The 24,025-nt window shown below is 46.4% G+C and overlaps 1 protein-coding gene across 1 annotated transcript; it reads left to right on the top strand.

Annotated features, from left to right (window-relative positions):
• The first annotated feature begins 620 nt into the window (after positions 1-620).
• On the top strand, positions 621-18,889 carry LOC125438503 (solute carrier family 22 member 6-A-like). Its single transcript, XM_048506941.1, has 10 exons — positions 621-1,321; positions 3,304-3,407; positions 6,289-6,443; positions 8,203-8,371; positions 9,277-9,400; positions 11,281-11,396; positions 12,835-13,049; positions 13,429-13,537; positions 16,198-16,401; positions 17,718-18,889. Exons 1-10 carry the CDS (start codon positions 920-922, stop codon positions 17,800-17,802), a joined length of 1,683 nt encoding a protein of 560 aa, XP_048362898.1. The 5' UTR covers positions 621-919; the 3' UTR covers positions 17,803-18,889.
• The last annotated feature ends 5,136 nt before the right edge of the window (positions 18,890-24,025 follow it).

The following is a 24,025-nucleotide window of genomic DNA, read 5'->3' as shown; positions in this document are numbered from 1 at the left end:
ATATGTAGGTGTTTGTGTAGGTGTTTTTTCTTTTATTTTCATTTAGTAGTGTTATTATAGGAGGAGGGGGGATTAGATCGGGATTTTAAAAAATCTTTCTATGTATGGCCCCTTCCGCACATTCAGAATAATTCACTTTCAGTCCACTTTCAATGCACTTCTCAGCTGGATTTTACTGTGCAGAATAGCAAAATCCACTTGCAAACAATAGTGGAAGTGGATTGAAAGTGAATTATTCTGCCCATGCAGAAGGGGCCTATGTGTTATTTAGATGGGTAAAATAAATTTTCAAAATCATTATGAAAAGCTTCACCAGCAGGTTACACTCCTGCTAAAAGCACAGAGGCAGGGACCGGATGAAAAATTGACATCGTTGTTGATCTTACTGTATGCCTCTCTCTACATTTCTTCTGGCTTAGTGTGATGCCACAGGCCAAGGTTCTCCGTTCCAGCTCACTTCCCTCTTTCCCAATGCCACAACATCTTTGTATGTCATTTAACCCAACATACATACCCCTTCCCGACAAACAAATTGTCCTGAAGTAAAAATTTAACTGTATGAGGTTTTATATAAAGTGTTGGGCCTACTTGGAGGCATTTCAAACCGTGCAAATTGGCGAAGAACCTTCTTTACGCAGAGGATGCCCTTTCGGACTGAACAACCCTGATCTCTTCGTTTCTCTTGAGGAACAAGGAAAGCAGAGACAACACCGAGGAGGAGCGAAAAGGAAGAAGGCAGCTGAAGAAGTTGGAGATTTCAGCTTATAGAACTTTTTGTTCGGCCTACCTTTGGTGGCTGTTCCTTGGCTTGTCTGTATTCCTATCCCATTCTAGAAGTCAGAGGATATTTTTACAGGTTCAAATCGTGTGAGGGTCTCTTTGGACTTTTTGTCTTGATCCTTCGTTGCGAACAACCACCATGAGTTTTGCCGACATTCTGGACGACTTGGGAGGGATGGGGCGTTTTCAAAGGATATCTGTAGCCTTCCTGGCTATTCCGTTGATGATGCTGGCCTCTCACAATCTTCTGCAGAACTTCACAGCTGGGGTCCCCGAACATCACTGCCAGATTCATATCACAGCCAATTACACCCGTTCCGCCAATATCACCCAAGGGCTGGGGACTGACAGCCTCGTTAGAATTGCTATCCCTGTCAATGGGAAGGGACAGCCAGAGAAGTGTCGGCGGTTTGTCACCACCCAGTGGTGGCTTCTGGACCCTAATGCCACCGCTGTCAATGGCACAACGATGGATACTGAACCATGTACTGATGGGTGGACGTATGACAGGAGCGTGTTCACCAGCACCATAATCAGTGAGGTGAGAGAAGCCAATTTGCGAACATCCTTGAGGGAGCTCGGTTGGGGTAGTGTATTGGGGTAGAGTATTGGAGTACCCCTGGGTTAGGGTAGAGCCGTGGTGGCGAACCTTTGGCACTCCAGATGTTATGGACTACAATTCCCATCAGCCCCTGCCAGCATAGCCAATTGGCCGTGCTGGCAGAGGCTGATGAGAGGTGCTAATCCCTGCCTCTGGAAGTGCTCAAAGGTATCATATCACTGAAGGGTAGAAACAATGGTTCTCAACCTGGGGGTCGGGACCCCTTTGGGGGTCGAACGACCCTTTCACAGGAATCGCCTAAGACTCTCTGCATCAGTGTTCTCCATCTGTAAAATGGATAAATGTTAGGGTTGGGGGTCACCACAACACAAGGAACTGTATTAAAGGGTCGTGGCATTAGGAAGGTTGAGAACCACTGGGGTAGAGTATTGGAGTAGGATCTGCGAAGATCAGGCTCAAATTCCTACTCTGCTACAGAAGCTTACCAGGTGATCTTGTACCAGTCATACACACTTATCCTCACTTACCTTACAGGGTTGTTATGGAAGAGGAGAGAATTAGGTGAGCCACTTTGGGTTTTCATTGGGGAGAAAGGTGGAGTATGTGAAATAAATAAATAAATAAAATGGTAATGCAGCTTGGGGGGGGGGGGTCACCCAACCGAGTTGATGGGCAATAGATTCAGGACAGACCAAAGGAAGGACTTCTTTGCTCAATTGTAGAATCAGGGTTTTTCTGTCTTTGCTAGTGGTATAGAAAATGAAACTTTGGCACGTGCAGCTTGTAATACAGGAGTCAGAAAAACTGCATCTGCCCAAATTCCCTCTGCTATGCAACTGTTCTTCAATGCATCTGGTCATCTTTCCAAGGATTAATTGTAGAGGATGAATGTCGCCATCTGCTGGTGAACGTTTGTGTGTCAACAGGTGGGCTTCGGTACAATGCAGCAAAGTAACTCCTCCTGTGTTAATCTGTAAGCCCTGCAACCACAGGTATAATAAGAACAGTCTATCTGTTATAGAGGAAAATTCATAAATGGAGGCGACCATATGAACTGTGGAGTGTATTGTAGGGGAGGCTGGGAGATGGTAAACCTCACCCATCTTTGACCTGTGAAGGACAGATCTGATGGGGTTCCAGCATCTATTGTCACCCCCAATAATAGGAATAATAGGAATTAACAAATATTCTGCACATGATCAAGGTATGTCCTGTGTATTCATTGCGTCTTTCTTCCATCATGGCTTCCCTAGGACTCCTAGAGGGTCTCCCAGCCAGGCATAAACCAGACTTACATCAGTTTCATTTCAGCTAGTACGCTGCGCCATGGTTTTACTTCAAATGGTCCTGGAACTGAGCCTTTCCTGGAGCCACTCAGTGGTGAGGAAAAAGCACTTTGTACTGTTTGGAAGTGCTCTTTCCTCCCGAAGACATATTCCAGAGTGGCAGCCATATTCATCAGCAGCCACAGTCAAAACAAGAGTTTTGTGGCCCCTTAGAGATTATGGGCCTTTCCCCACTCTCTTGGATCCCCCCTATCCCAGGCGCGCGCCCTGGCGTCCCCACGACCCCGCGCTCTGCGCGGGGTCATCAAAAGGCTCCCTTAAGAAGAGCGCCTGGGATGCCGCGTGCTGAGGGGGCGCGGCAGCGGCAGCGTCAGGGCAGCTGCGCTGTCGCCGCCCCTGTCGTGGGGAGTGCCGGGGGACCCCATGCTACTCTCCTCAAGTAGCGCGGGGCTTAAGGTAAGTGGGGAAAGGCCCAATAACACATCTAGTGTAGCAGGAGCTTTAATGAGTCAAACCCACCTGTCAGATGTGTTAAGGTGACACGAGTTTCTTTATTATCTTTTCTCTGGGACACTGAAAATTGGTTTTTAGGCTCGAAATACTAGGCCTTGGTATAAACCTGAGTTTGCCTTGAATGTCCTCACACAGTTTCTGTTCTCTCTCCCTCTCTTGCAGTGGGATTTAGTGTGCGACTCCCGGACCCTGAGGCAAATGGCTCAGTCTATCTACATGGCTGGAGTACTGATAGGATCAGTGCTAATTGGAAGTCTTTCAGACAGGTGAGCTGTGGAGACCTGGAAAGGGCAACACAAGGGGAGTGGGGCTGTTATGAACCCAGATTGATTACATCTCAGGACTGGCAGGCCTCCTATGCATTCGTATGGTATTGAGTGAGTTGCCCACCTAGGATTGCCCTGACCACTGGTGGGTGATAGGATTGCCCAGTCCAGGTTGGGAAACTACTGGGGATTTGGGGATGGAGTCTGGTGAGGACATGGGGCCCAGTGTCATAGAGTCCACACTTCAAAGCATCCATCTTCTCCAGGGAGCTGATCTCTCTAGTCTGGAGATGCACTGTCATTCTGGGGAACCCCAGGGCCCACCTGGAGGCTGGATGTTCCCTGGGATAAAAGTTTTTAGTTCTCATATGTAGAGTTGCTCGCCTCCAGGTGTGGCCTGGAGTTCTGCTGGAATTAAGGTGGATCTTGACCTGGGGCATTCAGACTGCTGCGGTGGTTAAGAAGGCCCAGCAGAGACTGTATTATCTGATACTTTTAAGGAAGGATTATCTAAGGAGTTTTTAAGGAATGAAAAACTGCTGGTGACCTCTCTGCTATAGAGACTGTCTTAACATACTGCATCTGTGCATGGTTCGCCGGTTGCACAGTGGCAGTTAGGAAGGCACTCCAAAAGGTGATCACCATTGCCTAGTGGATTATTGGCTACCCTCTCCCCTCTTTGGAAGAACTTTATAATTCCCACTGCCTAAAGAAAGTTCAGAATATTCTGAAGGACCCGTCTCATCCGGCATACTCTCTTTTTGAAATGTTACCATCTGGCAGACGAAATAGCATTATAAAGGACAAATAGGCCTAGAGATGGTTTCTATTCTAGAGTTGTGGCTATGCTGAACGCAACGGTTTTGTGTTGATGTGTTTGGGGTTGTGTAGGGATGGGTGGAGGAAGGGGAATGTGAGGATGGGGGGTGAGGTCTGAAATAGTGTGCATCGGGGAATGCCTGTAAATTTCGTTGTGCGTGCACAATGACACTAAATGCTTCTTATCTTATCCAGGCTTCAGAGATCAGTTCCCAGATTTTCCCCTGTGAAAAGTTGGAGGGTATGCAGAAGTAGACCTCACCTTCCTAAGGTTGCAACCTTTAGGTGGAGCATGGAGATCTTCTAGATGACACAAGAACAGTGGTGTCAAACTCGTGGTCCTCCAGATGTTGTGGACTACAGTTCCCATGATCCGCTGCCAGCATGATGCTGGCAGGGGATCATGGAAACTGTAGTCCATATCAACTGGAGGACCGCGAGTTTGACACCACTGTTCTAGAGTTACTACTGATCCCAACTTATGCCACAGATTAGTTCCCCTGGATAAAATGCCTGCTTTGGAGAGCAACCTTTATGGCATCATACCCTGCTGAGGTCCCTCCCCTGCACAAAAATTGCAATCCTAGGCTCCACCCCTAAATCTCCAGGAATTCCGCACACGATTCTGCACACGAGTAAAATAGATTCGACCCAGTTCCCTGAGAAGGGTACTAACCTAGGTCAAAGCCATTGTTGTTCCCCACTGCAACCAGCTTGATCCCAGCTCAGAGGGCGGAATCATCCTGTGCCTCTTCGCCGCTCCGTTTCAATTGGCTACTGTTCTACGTCCATGTTCCGTCTATCCTCACACACGTTATTAAAAAAACTGCCACAGGAATGGGGGGACGAAGGTGGCATTTTTTGATTGGCCAGCTGTACGCATGCCCGAAACACTCAGCTATGATTGGCTGAATGGGGGACTCCTGGCACCAGAGATTCCGCACTTTACTGGAATCGAGCTGAGTTCGAGCGTGGTTCCCTGAAAAAGTAGAGTCAAAAATTTGACCGTTACACGGGGCAAAACTAGTACAAAACCACGTCGATCCCAGTGGTTGTGCGGAGCACTTAGGTCAAACGCAGCTCGAACTTAGGTCGATAGCGCAAGTGCGGAATCGACCTTTGAGGTCTTCCTCATGGAACTTTTAGGAGGGTCAATTCCTCCCTGAATCCAACCTCTTGTTCAGTGAAAACCTCCAAACCCCATCCCATCATGGGCATGAAGGAAGGTTGCCAACTCCTAATTGTGAAACTCCTAGAAATTTGGGGGTGGAGCCTGCAGAGGGTAGGAAACTCTGCATGCTTTAGTGTCATAGAGTCCAGCCTTCCAGACACCCATTTTCATCAGGGGAAATAGTCTCTGCCATTCAGAGATCTCCAGGACCTGCCTGGACATTGGCAACCCTAGATTGGGCCTGGAGTTCTCTCAGAATTACAACTGACCTCCAGGCTACTGTGGTCAAGTCTTTTGGAGAAAATGCCCTCCTGAGTCCCCACCCTCAAACCTCCAAGAATGTCCCAGCCTCCAGTTAGCAACTCGTGCACGTGGTTACAAATAGTCTTTATCTTGTGTATACCCAAATTTTTGAATTGCTGTACTTGCAGTTTGGGCAGAGTCTTGAATATCCATACAGTTTTAATTCCTTAAAATGTTTCAGTCCTGTGCTGAATTCCGTCCTCCGACCTCAAAGCACTTCCCACCAGACCTCTGTTGGTGGGAGATAAGAAAGTCATATTCTGCATGTGCCCAGAAATAAATTTCCTACATTCCCCTGTATCTCCTCACAGGGCTAAGTGTTCTGGCACAGATTTGACCTCAATTCCACTTCAGACTTTCAATTGTCTGCCAATTGCTCCACATCAAACTGATATTAAAGGGTCAGCTAGAGGGACCCATCAAAAAGTGCCCCCCCCTGTTCAGCCTCTCCTTTGCTTAGTCCTGCTCTGTCAAAGAGGTTGCATGTTCATCTGCAGTCTAGAGGGCTGAAGGAGAAACAGAAAGGAATGTCCATGGGGCAACCCATACTCCAACTCAAAGGTAGGCATGTATATTCCTGTCTTGCAGGTTTGGCCGGAAGGCTCTCATCGTCTGGTGCTACTTGCAGATGGGAGTATCGGGTGCCTGCACAGCCTTTGTGCCAAACTTTACTGCTTACTGTGTCCTCCGCTTCCTGAGTGGCATGGCCATGTCAGGGATTTCTCTCAACTCTGTCTCACTGTGTAAGTAGCCCGGTCCTTCCTCTAAGCCAGCGTCCCTTCTTTTTTAACGTTCCGCGCAGAGCTCTGAGAACTTTTGGGCCAGACAAGGAGCAAAATATTCTCAATCGCTATGAAGTCTTGTAGGACTTTTTGTGGGAGAAGGTCTAGAGAGGTGAATCCTGTAGATTTCCCAGAATATAGCAAAAAGCTTCCACGGGACCCCAAGGACATCCCAGTCACCAGAGGTTACCACAGGAAAACAAAAAGAACCAATGTCTCCCACTGAATCTCTTGACCGTAGCCAAAAATGTAGTTGATTGCAAATCATGCAGTCCAGGGCAATCCCGTCTGTGAGACAGTGGTCCATTATGCACCAGAAGTTTGCTGCACAGCAGGGGCAAATGTCAGTCACAGCAAGATTTCTTGTACAGATGCATTTCCTCAAGCCCTGCTTTCAATTTCCATTCTCTCCGTGCCGTGCGATACCACTTTAAGCGCAACTTTAATTTTCTTCACTGCCAGAATGGGGGAAATTTGCCAATGAGGATAGCTTTGCTCCAAACATGTTCCCTCTGCCCATAATCAGGCCCTCCCACTTCCTCGCACTTTCGTGCACATCTCTCCCCTTCCTCCTTTACAGATTTGTTATTACTTCAATTTTTGTTATTTACTATATTGATATTGAAATATAAACAGAGAAGCACTGCAAAATCACTGTCTTATATTGCATTTGAAAACCAGGAAAAGTAAGAGAGAGAGAGTGAGTGAGAGAGAGAGAGAGAGAGAGAGAGAGAGAGAGAGAGAGAGAATCAGTTCTAGTCTTGTTCCTCTTCTTCAGCAGAGTATGGTTCAGGAAATTGCTTTGTCTCTTTCTTTGTGGGGGTGGGGGTTGACAATATTGCTATAACTGCAATCACAGATATTTTGATATAACTGCAATTTAAAGAGTTTTAACAAAGCCCTTTATCATGAAACTACTGGGTGTGATGAGATCTGTGCCTTTAAGAGGGAGATTATGGGTGGAGTTAAAAGAACCAGGAGAAGCAGAGGCCTGTTGAAACTTCAGCAAGCAGCTGTGGGGCAGGCAGTGAATAGCTTCTTGAGTATAAACAGAGAAACACAAGGACAGAGGCGTACGGGGGCCAAATAGTGCCCGGAGATAAAGTCTCCTCTGGGCGCTCCATTCCTGCTGTAGGTGGCCCATGGAGCCCCACCACCTGCAGTGTGCACAAAGTTAGGTCTCCCTCAGCCCCACCCCCTACCACGAAATCAGGGAGATGGCCCTATCTGTCTGCTTTTAGCAGGCTCTGTCCTGCCTTGAACTATCTTTTCAAGTTATGGTGAGCATTTCAACAATAACTTGAAAAGATAGTCCAAGGCAGGACTAGGCTTGCTAAAAGCTGGGGGATGGGGCCATATTCCTGATCAACAAAGTTAGTAATTTGCATATTTAGCAAAGGCTCATGGGTATATTGTTGAAATGCTCACCATAACTTGAAAATATAGTTCAAGGTAGGACTAAGCCTGTTAAAAGCAAAAGGATGGGCCTGATCCCCAGGGAGATCCAACTGTGCACATTCTGCAGGTAGGTGGGGGTGGGGCCCAGAGAAGGCTTGACTGCCGGCTGAAAAAGCACACAGCAATAGCCTTTATTGATTAACCTCTTAGCATCCTTGACAGTTGCTTCCTTGATAAATCATTTTAGTTTTCCTGCACCTCTGGTATCTGCTGTCTACCCGAAAAGTGAACATCCTTGCTCGTATGTCTTTTCTCATCCCAGGCATGGAGTGGATTCCAACCAAATATCGTGCTATTGTTGGCACTATCAATGGTTACTCCTACACGAGTGGGCAATTCATCCTGGCTGGAGTGGCGTATGCCATCCCCAACTGGCGCTGGCTGCAGCTCACTGTTTCACTACCATTCTTTGTATTCTTCCTCTACTCCTGGTAGGTTGACATATTAGATGAAGGTCTTGTTCCCGTTCCTGGACAGGGACGAGGGCAGCTTTAAAATATCCTTGACAACAAAAGTCAAGACTTCTTCCTTCCTCCAGCCAAACTGGTTTTGTAGAGAAAGGGACTTCAAATTGAGCTGGCAAGCTGCAGGGTTGCAAGAGCAATCTGAAATATTCTGTGAAACCAGCTGTGATGACCAGGTTTCCTAAATGGTTTGAACTTGCACTTGATAGAGTGTTGCACTAGGATCTGTATGAGATCCAGGTTCATATCCCTGCTCTGCCATGGAAGCTTGCTGGGTGACCATGGGCCAGTCACATACTCTTAACCCTACCTACCTCACAGGGTCATTGTGAGGACAAAGTGGGAGAGAGGGAAAAGATTTAAACTCCCCCCTGCACGCTTCCCGGCTGCCTCCACCCCCCAGCACTTCCCGGCTCAAGTAGTCTCCTCCTCACCTGAGGAGCCCAGGGCAGGGAAGAGAGCCGAACCAGAGCTCTCCTCTCGCCCTGGGCTGGCGCTAAAAGCCCTGTTGTTACTCCCTCTCCCAGGGTAGGGGGAGCGAGGAAGCTTTTAACAACCGGTTCAGCCGAACTGGGCTGAACCGGCTGAATCCCACATCTGGGTTTACTTACTATAACTCATTCTAGCTTTTCCTTTCCATTATGCCCTGATCATAAAATTGCTGGTTCTGGGTTCCTGGCCTGGAGATTTGGGGGTTGGAGTCTGGGAGGGAACGGTTTGGGGAATGGAGGAACACCAGCAGGGTATAGTGACATAGAGTCCACCCTCCAAGCTTCCATTTTCTCTAGGGAAACTCTACCTGACCACTAGATTCCAGTGCTTTCAGGCAGCTGCCACCGAAGCCATGCTCTTTTCTCCTGTTTGGTTTGCAGGCTGTTTATTGAGTCAGCACGCTGGCTGGCAATCTCCGGACAACACGAGCGGGCTGTGGTAGGCCTGAAGAGGGCTGCCCGGGTCAACGGAAGGAAGAAAGAAGGAGATGAACTCAGTGTGGAGGTAGCAGGATGTGAGAGCAGGGGATGGGGTGACTGGGAGGGGCAGTTTTGCATAAAAGTGAGGAAGCCTCCTGGTTAGGTCATGCAGTTTTATCAGGGTGTTTCTGAAATGAAAAGTGCAACAGCTTTTTGCCCTGGAAGCCCATCTTGTCAGACGATCCAGGGATTTGCTGTGCTGAGTGATGATGAAAAATCACTCTGAATATGCTCAGAGGAATTTAATCAATCTCAGAACTCAGCCCTGGTATTCATGCCAAGATCCATCAAGATTCAAGTCCAAGTGGTTTTACTACACGGTGAGTTGTGCCGGGATTATTCTGGTAGAGCAGAAATCGCCCAAACTTGTTGCTTCTCCAGTGGTACCTTCAGAACTTTTTCTTCTGCAAAACTCAAACTCAGGGTGCACCGTGATGCTGAAGGGCAATACTTTCAGGGTAGACATGGAGATGGAATTGCGTGGTTGTGGTCATGGAAGCGCATGGAGATGGAATTGCGTGGAAGCAGCTGCGGCTGCCAATACGGCGCATGGGAGGTTTTCCTGAATTTTGCCCTGCCCCAATTCCCCACAAGAGCCCTTTCCCCCAAGTCCATTTGGGGGCTTAAAACAACAAAATCAGCAATTGACTTCATGTTATAATGTTATCACAATTTATCTATCAAATCCTGGAAATTACCACTTTTGCTTATGAGAGATATGAAGGGAAAGGCATACCTCTGTAACAAAAGGCCTCTCTACAGATTTACTTCCTTTAAAAAAATGAAAGCTGCGAATTCACAGAACCTGTGAGATTACATGTTACAATACTATAATTATATTCAATTGCCATGTTTTTAAAAAGGCTCTTCGGTGGCTAGAGTGGGGATAGAATGAAGGGGACTGGAAGTAGGAAATGGTACCAGTGTAGGTGGCACCTGCAAGATCCAGACTTTTCCATCCACACGGGTGCTACCCTCGCTATGCTGTGATCTTTTCCAGAACATTGCAGCAAAGCTCGGGAATGAACCCAGGAAAGACAGGAAAAACCTGGGAAGTACCAGATGCCAAGAGGATGTGAGGGGAAAAACCCCTTCCCAATGATATCAAAGTGAAAGTTCGCAACTCATGTGTATGTGAACTAAAGAGAATACTTCTCTGCGTAATTACACTGTGGAATTGAACTGCCAGTGGACTGATCAAGCAGGGTTCTTCTTGTGTCATCTGGTTGGCCACTGTGTGAAGAAACTGCTGGACTTGGTGGTCCTTGGTCTGACCCAGCATGGTTGTTCTTATGTTCTTATGTAGTGATGGTCATAAACATGGATGACTTTAAAAGGAGATTAGATTCACGGACAAGAGATCCATCTATAACTACTGACCATAATATCTAAAGGGAATCTCTAAATACCTAGGAAACACCATTGGTGGGAGGACTTGGCTTCAATATCCTGTTCGTTTCCTCTCCAGGCCACCTGGTTGACAAACACGTGTAGCAGAATACTGGACCATCTGGGCCACTGGTCTGATCAAGCAGGGTTCTTCTTGTGTTCTGATGACTTGTGGATGTCTGATAGTTCTCATAACCTCAAGCAAGAAGACTCCTGGTTTTAAGACCAAAAACTTATTTCCTCTCAGTTGGAGAATCTTAAACCAACTTGGTGGGAATTCAGTGTTGAATGCATAAGACTGAAGAAAAAGAACACTGCACGGTGCTGCTCAGACTATTTGCTACCTGATTAACTCTTTGATAGTTACCTGGCCAGTTAGCTTGCAAAATACTTAAGATCTGCCAAGGAATCTTCCTAATTTATGCGACAATGTGTCAAACTCTTGTGTTTTGATCTCTTCGTTGTCTTTCTGTGGTTCTCCTAGTTTGGAACCAGTTTTCTTCCCTTCTCTTCCAGGTTTTGAAGTCAAACATGCAAAAAGAGCTCTGCTCCAATAAATCTAGTCACAGCATGGTTGATCTGGTGCGGACGCCCGGCATTCGCAAAATCTCCTGCGGGGTCTCCCTTGTCTGGTAAGCGGTCCCTATTCCTTTTTTCTCTTTCCAAGACTTCATTGCTTCCTATCAAGCTGAAACAAATCTGGATAATTTGGGTAAATGTGCTCAATAACTTCTTCCAACTAACTTGCCTTAAAAAATCTTCGAATTTCTGGCCTCCTAAGTAGATTTTTAAAACATTTCCTGTTATTTTTTCTTTATTTAATAATCTGCTGACCCATAGATCTTGGACAGAGCCAGTCTTACAAATACCATCCTCTGTTTCCATCCTTGCATAGAAACAGTGGTGTAGCGCCAGTGGGACTAGGTGGGGCACGACGCCCTGGGCGGAGCAGCGGAGGGGCCGTGGCAGTAGCAGTTAGCAGAGAAGACATAGAAACAGGGGAAACATTGGAAACTATCACTGGCTGCATGTATCCTTGGGTCTATCAAGGGAGCAGTCAACACACAATTGTGACGTGTGAAGCCTGGGAAAGATGAGGTTTGGAGAGGGTGTAAGAGTCTTGGGTTTCAATACGTATCCTGCTTCATTTACATGCCTGATAGTATGTATGTGTGTTATCATGCTTGCTACTTGCTGCTTTGAAGGTAAATAAGCATCCCCTGGCTAGAGGTTGGTAAACTTAAACTTACCAACCTCTCGCCGGGGGGGTGCCCATTTACCTACAAAGCAGCAAACTCGCCCCAACAAATCAAACTAGTCCCAATGAGAAGCACTGTAAGGTCAGGCTCCCAGGCAATGAGATAAGGCAGATGTCTTCATTAGACACAATGAAGCCTAAATGTGAGCGGTTCCCACTGGCATGAAAGGGAAGGAGGGGGAGCAGGGTGGTAGCTGATAAATTGCAACGCTTATTTGCGCACCTTAGAACTGGCTTGAAGAAACTTGGGTTCTCGTACCTGCTCTGGTAATAAAGACTTCTATGACCAAAATCAGAGACTGTTTACTGGGCAAGAATCATAGACCTAATAGAGGCTACCTCAGCAGGATATAATGCCACAATCTCCATCCTCCTAAGCAGCCCTTTTCTCCAGCAGAACTGATCTCGGTCAGCTGGAGATCAATTGTAATAATGGGAGATCTCCAGGTGCCACCTGGAAATTGGCAGGTGTAGCCATGAGTGGGCAGGTGAAAGATGAATGGGCAGGTGCAGGGCATTTGATCAAGAAGAAAGTGTGAGCAGAGACCCTGATAGCAGGACAAGAGTGGGGGGGCCTGAGCACTCTCTGCCAAGGGTCCCTCAAACCCTGAAACCAGCCCTGCCTGGCAACTAGAGACAGAGGAGTTTTGGGCCATGGAAATGTGGATAGGCAAGGAATGTTTGGAAGACTGGGGATGCTGGCCAGATGTTGAGATGCCAGAAAGGGCAGAGAGACAAGACTTTGGCTGTAGGGCTCAGAAAGATGGTTTTCAGAAATATAAATCTTTCTGATTTGTCTTTGCGCATCCCAGGTTTGCCACCAGCTTCGCCTATTACGGGCTAGCCATGGACCTGCAGAACTTTGGCTTCAACATCTACATAACCCAGCTGATCTTTGGTGCCGTTGACATCCCAGCTAAATTCATCTCGGTGATGACCATCACATTTGTGGGCCGCCGGTTTTCACAGTCCTTGTCTCTCATCTTGGCTGGGCTGTGTATCTTGGCCAATATCTTTGTGCCTCCAGGTGAGAGATCTATTCCGATGGGAATGTTCATGTTAGATCAGGATTGGTCCTTTATACAGTTCAAAATTCCGCTATATACTGCTTGATGTTTTGGACTAGGAGAATTTCAAATTGAAAATCTGAAATGTCAACATGGGAACTGCAATTGGTTGTGGTGGGTTTTCCGGGCTGTGTGGCCGTGGTCTGGTGGATCTTGTTCCTAACGCAAATTTCAGGGGGAATTTTGTGACGAAGAGCTGGAGCCAACTCAACACCTAGTTTTATTTCAGTACTCATTTTAAGGATCAAAATTTACACGTGCAAAAAATAGGTCTTCCCCACTTTGGGTGCTAGCACAGTTAATTCTGCTTCTCACTGGTAACTCTGACATATTCCCTAGATCTGAGCAGTCTGCGTATGATATTTGCTGTGTTTGGGAAAGGCTCACTGGCAGCCTCATTCAACTGTGCCTACATCTTCTCTGGAGAGCTTTTCCCAACCGTGATCAGGTAGGTCAAGCGCAAAAAAAGTGGATGCTGGATTATGCTCCATCCACTGAATCCCAGAGATCAAATATCTAGCTGTGAACCAGAGACAGACCGCTATGATGGCTTACCAGAATCTCAGTTCATTCATGCATTTATTCACAATGTAAAGGTCTGTGCAAATACCTCGCCTAAAAAGGAGAGGAAATCTATGAAAAAGTCTTGTAGGATACTAGACCTGGGAACCAGGCCAATAGCCTAAGGCAAGAAAGACAGCAACCACACACTACCTCTTAAAATTAAAAAACAGTTTCACATTCCCTGCCTCCCTCAAAAAAAAAAGACAGATGATTTGCCAGCATCAAATGCCCTCCTTCAGTATTGGGAGCAATTGTCAAGTTTAAACAGAGCATGGCCCACCAAACTGACTACTAGAGTTTGGATGGGGTACCTTTGAAAGGGGTTATTTTGGATGTCGAGTGAGAGAAATGTCTCTTACCCCAACATCTGGTCCACACCTTATCCCAGTTATCTAGTTCCAGACTTATCCCGATTGAGCAGAGTTCAAGACTTCAGTACTACATGTATGTACTTCATGCTGTAGCAACTCCAGCTACTGAAGAAAAGCCCCTGTTCCATTCTAAAAGTTGTTAGCAATAACCAGTAGCAACAAGCCAGTTGCGCATTTCTCAGCTTGCACATACTTAGGGTTCACAGGACTTTTCAAATTAGGGACGATCAGCCTATTATATCATGCGTGTTTTGGCCTGTTTGAGTGTGTCTTATTTCCCATGCTCTGTGCATTAACGTAGAGCAGTGATGGCGAACCTATGGCACGGGTGCCAGAGGTGGCACTCAGAGCCCACTCTGTGGGCACGCACAAACAGAGTTCATCATGTGGGGGGGGGGGGAAATTGCCACACACACACACACATCTAGGCTGGCCTGGGCCGCTGGGCTTGATTATTAGCATTAAACCTAAGACCTAGTTTTGGGGAAGCAGTATAGGTAACCCCGTTAAGCGCTGTTAAACCCCACTGATTTGCATGCAAAGAACTAAAGCACGATCCTTTACCTGGGAGTAAGCTTGGTTGCTGGCAATGTGGCTTGCTTCTGAGTAAACCCTCTTAGGGTCGTGATTCACCCGTTGGAAGAGTTGCATGGTTGCTTCAAAGGAAAGCCACCAAGTACCACCATGCTTACAGCTGAGTAACGCACGCCTCCGAGCCAACCATTTTTTCTAAACTGAAGCCTCAGTATTCAGGTTAAATTGCTGTGTTGGCACTTTGCGATAAGTGGGTTTGGGGTTGCAATTTGGGCACTCGGTCTCGAAAAGGTTCGCCATCATTGGCCTAGAGATATCTAAGGCCATGGTTCATTCCTACTGGCTGCTTAAGATTTTTTCTCTCCCACTGTTGGGTTCTTGAATTATATGCTTAGTTCTCTCTATAACCTTCGAACTGTTACTATTACACTTGATGAACTCCTGCTCACTTAACTACTGTCTCCCTCCTCCACATAACTCAGTTTAAGGCCCTCCTGATAAGGCTTTTGAACCTCCTAGCAAAAATGTTCCTACCTACTGTCATGAGGTAGAACCCATCCCTTGCCATTAATCCATCTTCAGGAAACTGCAGACCAGGATCCAAGAAGCCAAATTGCTCCTTGCATCTGCGAAGCAAGTTGTTCACCTCCACTATCCTTGCCCTCCCTGAGTCGTGTCCTTCAACTGGGAGCAGAGATGAAATGACAATGCATGCATCCAGACCCTTCCGCTTCTTTCCCAGAGCCTCCAAATCCCTTGTGATGTCACAAAAGTTACATCTTGCAGTGTCGTTTGTTCCCACATGGATGAAAAGGAAGGGAAGTGGGCTTGACAAGTCTTGTTATTCTCTATGAAATCTGGATTCCCCCCCCCCCCCCAGTGGGACAGCACACCTCTCAGAGATTATAGCACATGCCCCTGCCTCTCAGAGATGAGCATAAGCCTTCCCTGTTTAGCCAAACCCCTATTCACTGAGCTCCAGGGACTGAGACCTAGCAGCTGAACCCTCTGCACCTAATCAAGTCTCTAACTTACCTTCTACCCTCCCCTGAAAGATTGGTTACTGATAAAACTGTGCACGTTGCTGCCTCTCAGACACTGCTCAAAAGAATAGAATGGCAATTAAATAGAGCTGGTGACTCACCGGAAGCCCCGCCTCTCAGAAGCTTGAGACAAGCACGTGGCCAAAAAGTGTGGGAAAAAACCCACACAAACAAAAGCCCTCAAACCAAGGTTTGGTTTTAAGCCCGCAAAAACAGAACTAACTTTCTGCTCTCTGTTCAGCTGCCTTCTGCTCCCTTTCACTGCCTAGACTACTCAAAAGAACTGAATTGCAGTTAAACAGAGCTAGTGACTCAACAGAAGCCCCGCCTCTCAGAAGCCTGAGGCAAGCACACAGACAAAAAAAGAAAAAAAATCCTACGCAAACAAAAGCTCCCCAAACCCTCAAAACACACACACACAGGCCCTCAAAAACACACACAGTTAAAGATTTGGTTTTAAGGTTAATCCAACTCCCCCCCCCCACAAAAAAAAACAGAGCTCACCTTTTGCTCTCTATTCATCTGCTTTCTGCTTCCTTTCACTGCCTCTCAGAAACAAGGAAGTGGAGCTCACGTAGTTTCTTTTTTTACCATAGGCAATCAGGGATGGGCCTTGGAGGAACCATGGCCCGTGTGGGCAGCATGATAGCCCCTCTGGTGAAGATGACTGGGGAGTTTTTCCCACCCCTGCCGCTGATAATCTACGGCGGAGCACCTATCATTTCTGGCATTGCCACCTGTTTCCTTCCAGAGACTAGGAATGTCCCACTGCCAGAGACCATTGAGCAGGTGGAATTAAGGTGAGTCCAAAAATTTTCTAAAGCGAGGGAACCTGAGCCCTTTGGGGGAGGGCGGTATAAAAATGGAATAAATAAATAAATAAATAAAATAAAACCTCAATAATTGGAAATCCTACACTCTAATAGGGATGACAGAGGTGTTTTCCCCACAAACATAATATCCTGAGGGAAAACCAGGATCAAACATACCGGGTTGTTTGTATCTCGTTTTCTCCCTTTGCACAGCTGCCCTGTCAGCTTGTTCAGGCCAGGAGGAAGAACAGTGAATTATGCACAAGTCCCTGGTTTATTTTCATTTTTCACATGAACCTTTATATTTACGTAGTTTGTGTAGATTCCTGCGCATGCACGAACGTTCCCGTTTTTCTGACGTTCTGATTGGCTGTAGCTGTGGGGTTGGGAGAGCAGGTGGCGAGGCGGGAAAAATAAACCATCTCCTGTGGTGTTTGCATGGGTTAAGGGAAATCTTGCAGGGTGGCCCCGATTTAGGCCCGGAAGCCATGCGGAAGTCATGGCTGAACCGGGATGTTGTACCTCCTTATCCCAGGATATATGGTCCGTGTGGAAAACTCCGGAGAAAACAACTATGTGGGTATTTACCCACTTGTGGTCTCCCTTGCAATGAGCATCCATTCTCTTCAATTCGGGTTTTCTGTGATGTATTATTATTATTATTATTAGTATTAGTATTAGTATTATTTATTGGGTTTATAGACCACCCTCCCCCGGAGGGCTCAGGGCGGTGTACAGTACAGATAGAGCACAATCAATTTAAAGTACAATAAATATGAATTAAGATGGCTCTAATAAAAATAAACCCTACCCCATTAAAATGCAGCTTATAAAATTAATATTAATGTTAGCTCAAGATGGCGCCTGCTATCACATTTTCCCCTCTTCAAAACTCACTGTCAAGTTCATACTCCCCCTGCAGTTTCCAAGAATGGTTAAACTGTGATTATTTAGGGAAGAGCAAAATGTGGAGAATGAACATGTATTTGACTTCCTTCAAGTTTCCTTATTCCTCCTGGCTTTCTCTGCTCGCACAAAGCCAGTTCCACCCAAGGAAGTGGAAGGCTGCCTTTGTGTGGGGAAACCTGCTTAACATTAGCGCCCAAGCTGTCTGGAGGGAACCTACATTTGGCTGATTCTTATTGTCAACAGAATATTGGACTAGATAAATTTTTAGTTTGCTCTAGGAAGCCTTACACTTTTGGTTTGCTCTAGTCTCGCTCTTCACACCTGCTGGAAAGCAGGTATGCATAGTTATCTGCCCCCACTGCTTATGTACTTAATTATTGTTTATGCCTTTTAAGGTCCAGACCCAACCAAGAAGCCGAACTGCAAATGAAAGTTCTTCTCCCCTCCACCAAACCCGAGCCAGCGAGAAACAATAGCTAAGGAGAAGCAGCACAGGAATTCCCTGACAACCCCCACCTGATCCTGGCCTGCTTATGTGCGTTGGAGTTTTTTCAGGCTTCAGCCCCTTCCTCTGAGTCTGTAAAATGTCTGACTGGGAAGGATGTGTCTAAACATACATGCATCTGCAAAATGTCATGTGTGCACATGGGCATAAAAAGGTCTCCCTTTCCTCGCCCCCCCCCTCCCTGTCGTGATGAAACATGGATGAATGTGCGTGAGTCGTTGCCACTCTGCAGTAGGCACAGCCAGGTCCACTGTGGCATTTTGCTTTCTGTGGGAGCCTTCTTAATGCATTTGAAGACACACACCCCATCTCTGAAACTGGAGCCAGACACGAAATTGCTACAGGACACATGATCAGTATAGAGAACAGATATGCTTGCAGAGAAGCATGATTTTGGGAAAAGCTGCTGACTGTCGGGATATTGCAAGTACACGAGAATGTCCATTTTTAGCCTGTGAAATGTTGTAAGAGTTGCAGTAATGTGTAGTGGTTAGAGTGTTGGACTAGGATCTGGGGAACCCAAGTTCAAATTCTTTCACAGCCATGAAAGCTCATAGACTTTCACTCTCTTGGCCTACCCTACCTCTCATTTAAGGTTGCCTGCTCTGGGATGGGAAATACCTGGAGATTTTTTTTTGGGGGGGTAGACCCCCAAAAGTGCAGTCTTTGGGTAGGGGAGGGACATCAATGAGGTAGAATGCCATAGAGACCACTTTCCAAAGCAGCCATTTTCTCCAGTTGAACTAATCTCTGCCACCTGGAGATCAGTTGTAATAACATCTCCAGCCACCATCAGGAGGTTGGCAGCCTGACTCAAAGGGATGCTGTGAGGATAAAACAAGAGGAAGAAAAATATTGTAAGATGCTTTCAGTCCCCCTTGGGCAAAAAAGCAGTATATAAATCAATGAATGCCAAAGAACTAAAGACTCACCTGAATCTTGAAGTTCTGTTCTGCAGCCTTCTCTGTAGGATTGCCAGCTCTGGGTTGGCAAATACCTGAATATTTTGGGGGAGAACCTGGGGAGGGGGCTGTTGGAGAGAAGAGGGAGCTCAGCAGGATACAATGCCATAGAGCGGGGTGTCCAACTCTGGCGCTTCAGATGTTCATGGACTACAATTCCCATCAGCCTCTGCTGGCATGGCCAATTGGGCTGATAGGAATTGTAGTCCATGAACATCTGAAGCGCCAGAGTTGGGCGCCCCTGCCATAAGAGTCTATCCTCCAAAGCAGCCATTTTCTCCCAGGAAACTGATTACGGTTACCTGGAGATCAGCTATAGTAAGAGGGAGAGCTCAGTTGTCTCTTGGAGATTGGCAGCCCAACTTCTCTGTGATGTCATCAGATAATTGCACAAAGACTGCTGATCCTGTTCACTCCAGCATGCAGGGTAGAGACTTGTTCTTAGTAAGCGGCATAATAACTATAATAGTAATAATTTCAAGGTTAGTATGTCTGTGAAAGCACACAATGCAAAAGGCCCTTGCCTCTATTGTCTCTCTCCCATGCTGGTGGAATATGAACTGTAAACCTACTGAGGCAGGGACTTCTTTTTTTCTTACATTGCAATATAAACCCCCATGCACATTAATGGTGCTGTGCAAGTAATAATAATACACATAGTGCTGATCTTGTGGTGGGAATTCCTGCCACACCTAGTTACAAGTTACTGGAACTAACCTACCTCACAGGGTTGTTGTGAGGATTAAGAAATAAATTAAGAAATAAATTTTACATTTTGAGAGCCAATGTTGTAGAATATTTGAGCATCGTCTGAGATCTGGGTTTGAATCTCCGCTCTGCCCTGGAAGCTTGGCAGGTGATCTTGGGCCAGTCACATGCTGTACGCAACCTGCCTTACAGAGTTATTGTAAGGGTAACATGGAAGAAGGGAGAATGTTGTAAGTCACTTTGATCCCCATTCATCCCCACAGGTCACAGAGCTGTGTCTTCCATGCAGTGGCATAGCGCCAAGTGGGTGGTGTGGGGGGGGCGTTCCAGGGGGGGTCCAAGGGTGGGACAGGCGGGGGTGCAGGTGCACGCTTGCCCCGTGCACAGTTCCCCCTCGTTCCGGCCCTGCTTCCATGCCAGCGCTGAGACTCTCTCAATTTGTTAATGCATCAAGCAAGCCACACCCTGGATTTGATCCTTGGGATAGGGCTGAATGTGGGCCTCATCTGTGTTGATAGAGTGTCATGGTTGGACCATTTGCCCCGAAGGCCCATTTGAGTACTCCAGTCCCTCCCTGTTCAAGTGATGAGCTGATTTAGGGTTGCCCAAGGAGTTTTATGGATCCAGTTGGGATCTGGTGCTTCCCAGTGACTCATTAGGTGAGCTGGTAGAGGCCTAGCAAGATACAGCTGACAGAGGCCATTGAAAAGATCATTCCCTGATGTCCTCTTCACCCCTGCTCCAAACTAGTCCCTTAGTATGCCTTGGAGCTAAGGAGGAAAAGCAGGAGCATAGACAACTAGAGCGAGCTTGGCAAAAAAACTCAAGATGAAGTAGCAAGAACATCTCATAGGATCTTATAGGATGTCTATGAAAACCTATGAGGTGGCAGTGAAAGGCTGGGAAAAAAGAATATGACGTGACTGTTATCATATCTCCTAGCACTCACCCAGCGCAATTGTTTAGGGTGATTAGGTCACTGACTGTTCTCATGGAGGAATCTTCAATTTAGGAATTTGGAAATTTGCAGTTAAGCATTTGTGAGCTTTTTTGGTTGTTCTGTCAGGATCTTCCCTCCAGTGTTGATACAGTTAGTGAACTGGAGGCCCCTTGGCCATCTTCAGGTCCCTTCTTGGACTAATTCAGCCATCTCTCCCAGTCTGATGTCAACAGGATCCTGGTAGCTGTGAGGCCTACCACTTGCCCCTTAAACCCATGCCCATCTTGGCTGGAGAAAGCCAGTGGAGACGTAGTATGGATCCCCCTGGGGGACATTATCAGCCTGTCCTTGAGTTCAGGGATCTTTCTGGGGAAGCTGAAAGAGGCAGTTGTAAGGTCATACATAAAAAAAACTCTCTTTGGATCCATTTGATTCTTTCAACTATGGCTCATTGTCACATCTTCCTGACAACTATTCCTGGATAAGATAGTTGAGAGAGAAGCTGCCAAACAGCTCCAGGCTTTCCGAGAGGACACATTGGCTCGGCACCAATTTCAATCCAGCTTCTAATCTGGCCACAGGACAGAGATGGCTCTGGTCACCCTTACAGATGTTCTCTAGGGGCAACTGGATCAGGCAGGTTGGTGCTGCTATTACTGCTTGATTTGATGGCAGCGTTCAACATAGTCAATCACAATCTTTTTGATCACCACTAGGCCATGCCGAATTGCCAAAACAGCCGAATCGGACCCGGATCCAAGGGGGTGGAGAGTCTCTGGGCTCCCTTTAAACAATGTGGAAAGTGTTGTTCTTTCGGTGTGGATTGGCAGGATTTAAAGGGAGCCTTTAAAGGGAACCAGTTCAGAGCAGAGAATCTGTGGAAATGTTAGGGTGCCTGCAGGGGCACATTGTTTAAGCTAGTAGCACCAACATTTCAGGGTAACATCGGGAGACTCTCCTGATGATACCACCCTGGTTTCATGACATTTGGCTCAGAAGGCCTATCTCCTATTTCCAATGGGAGATGGGGGCAGACCCTTTCGGGGGTCCATAACTTTGGGCCCTCTAAACCAAACTTCACAAAACCTGGGTGGTGTCAGCAGGAGAGCCTCCTGAAAATATCCTGAAATGTTGGTGCCACTAACTTATAAAATGCACCCCCTACTGGCCAAAAACAAAAAAACAGTTAAAATGCCAAAAAATGCTAACAAACTCAATTTTTTGGTACACCCAAATAAATTCAGGTATACCGAATCAGAGATTCGGCTGATTCGGCTATACCAATAATTTTACAGCTAAATCAAGCTGAAGCCGAGTTTTCCTGGGTTTTTGTGTGTGTGTTGCTCAAGCTTACTCACCACCTTGCTGACTCTTAGATATGTGGGATGGTCTTGCAGTGTCTGATCTCAATTCTCCGGTGTCGGGGACAGAGCGTAAGACAAGGCATGAGAATTTCACCAAGCCACCCACTGGTGTGTGGAGTCCCACAAGGGGCTATCTTCTCCCCAATGCAATTCAACATCTATATCAGTGGTGACGAACCTATGGCATGGGTGCCAGAGGTGGCACTCAGAGCCCTCTCTGTCGGCATGTGCAAACAGAGTGCCCCCCCCCCCACATCTAGGCTGGCCTGGGCCACTGGGCTTGATTATTAGCATTAAACCTAAGACCCAGTTTTGGGAAAGCAGTATAGGTAACCCTGTTAAGCACTGTTAAACCCCACTGATTTTCATGCGAAGAACTAAAGTGCGATCCTTTACCTGGGAGTAAGCTCAGTTGCTGGCAATGGGGCTTGTTTCTGAGTAAACCCTCCTAGGGTCGTGATTCACCCGTTGGAAGAGTTGCACGGTTGCTTCAAAGCAAAGCCACCGACTACCACCAAGCTTACTCCCGAGTAACACATGCCTTGGAGCCAACCATTTTTTTCTAAACTAAAACCTAAGTATTCAGGTTAAATTGCCATGTTGGCACTTTGCGATAAATAAGTGAGTTTTGGATTGCAATTTGGGCACTCGGTCTTGACAAGGTTCATCATCACTGATCTATATACACCCTCTTGCCAAGTTGGTCCAGAGTTTCATGCTGGGTTGTTACCAGTTGCTGATATCACCCAGTTATATCTGTTGGCCAGATATTGTCTTGGACATATTGGCCAATTGTTTGGAAGCTATGGTGAAATAGCTGAAACAAACCCAGATGAAACTTAATCCACCAAAGATAGAGGTCCTGTGGCTGAGCTGGGGGGACCTTCCATATGTAAACAGATGATCTAACATTAAGCCAGGGACCTTTCTGCAATTCTTCAGAAGCATTTTTCCCTTAGAACACGATATATTCCAGGCATACATTCCATTAAGTATCATAATTCGCTCCATACACTTAGCAGAAAACCCGTGCTTCACTACACATACTTCATCACAGCCTCTCTATGAATTTCGGGGTGACATTCAGCATACTTTTTACAGCCTGTTTGTGAACTTTGGGGTGACATGCAGCATATTTCTTCACAGCCTGTCTGTGGACTGACAGGTTGGTTTCCACATATTTTGCAGCAGCTTCCTGTAGTTGTCTTTTTCTAATTCAATGTGTAAATCACTTTCTGCATTTAATTCCTCTTCTCCCTTTAGCAGTTTCAGCAGAAGGAACAGGTTTGTATGCGTTGAGGAGGGCGGTGTTAGAATGCAGTTGGCGCACCACTGGATCAATCGTGCTTGTTGTATAGTGGGCATTAGCAGAACTTGTTGATGCAACAAATGGAGTTAGAGCTTCAAAGTGCTCTTCATTAAAATGTCCTGTGAAACGGAGCTGTATATATAAACGCAAAATACCACTCACTCACCCACTGACTATCAAAAGAACTCAAAAACTATTAACTACGATAGGCTGGGTAGGCATCGAGCTTCGTGGTGTTTAACTGCCACCCTTAAAATGTTCGTGCAGATGGCCAGAGTTAAACAGTAAATATCTAATGAGTGGAAGTGAATATTTTGGAAAATCCTTTCTTAGCAAGCACCTGAAGCACATAACGAACCGGTGTGCCAAATTTCAACTTTGTAGTTTTGGTGGTTTTTGAATTCTTTTGAGGAGTCAGTCAGTCAGTCAGTCAGTCAGTCAGTCAGTCAGTCAGTCAGTCAGTCAGTCAGTGGTATTTCGCGTTTATATATATAGATAAAAAGGCTCTAGCACTGAACTCTAGTGACGTAGATGAAACTAAAGCTTCTGTTTGAAACTGTGGGAATGAGTGGCCTATACATCAAAAAGAAACAAACAAACAAATGAAAACTCACATCATCCTCCTGACTGTGCTAGTGCAGAAATTTGCAAGGTGTCCTAGCCACACCAAAGGACCAAGCACTGAGCAAAAACATAGGAGCCTATGTCACTAAAAGGCAAGATAAACCAGAGGACCTCTTCACACCCTTTGGATAAAAAACTGATTGTTAGTGTATTGGGCTAAGATGTGAGAGACCCGTGTTGCAATCCCCACAGTGCCATGAAGCTTGCTGGGTATCAGACACATTCAGCCTCAACTATCTAATATGGTTGGTGTGAAGATAAAATGGGAGAAAGCAGAGCCATGAGGAGCTA

The sequence above is a fragment of the Sphaerodactylus townsendi genome, linkage group LG01 (assembly GCF_021028975.2).
Source record: "Sphaerodactylus townsendi isolate TG3544 linkage group LG01, MPM_Stown_v2.3, whole genome shotgun sequence".
Lineage (NCBI taxonomy): Eukaryota > Metazoa > Chordata > Lepidosauria > Squamata > Sphaerodactylidae > Sphaerodactylus > Sphaerodactylus townsendi.
This window is presented reverse-complemented; position numbering and strand designations above follow the sequence as displayed.

Coding starts and splice junctions, on each gene's coding strand:
- LOC125438503 (XM_048506941.1), top strand. CDS start 920: ATGAGTTTTGCCGACATTCTGGACGACTTGGGAGGGATGGGGCGTTTT. Junction 13,050..13,428: donor CAATATCTTTGTGCCTCCAG/GTGAGAGATCTA, acceptor CATATTCCCTAG/ATCTGAGCAGTCTGCGTATG. Junction 13,538..16,197: donor CTTTTCCCAACCGTGATCAG/GTAGGTCAAGCG, acceptor TTTTTACCATAG/GCAATCAGGGATGGGCCTTG.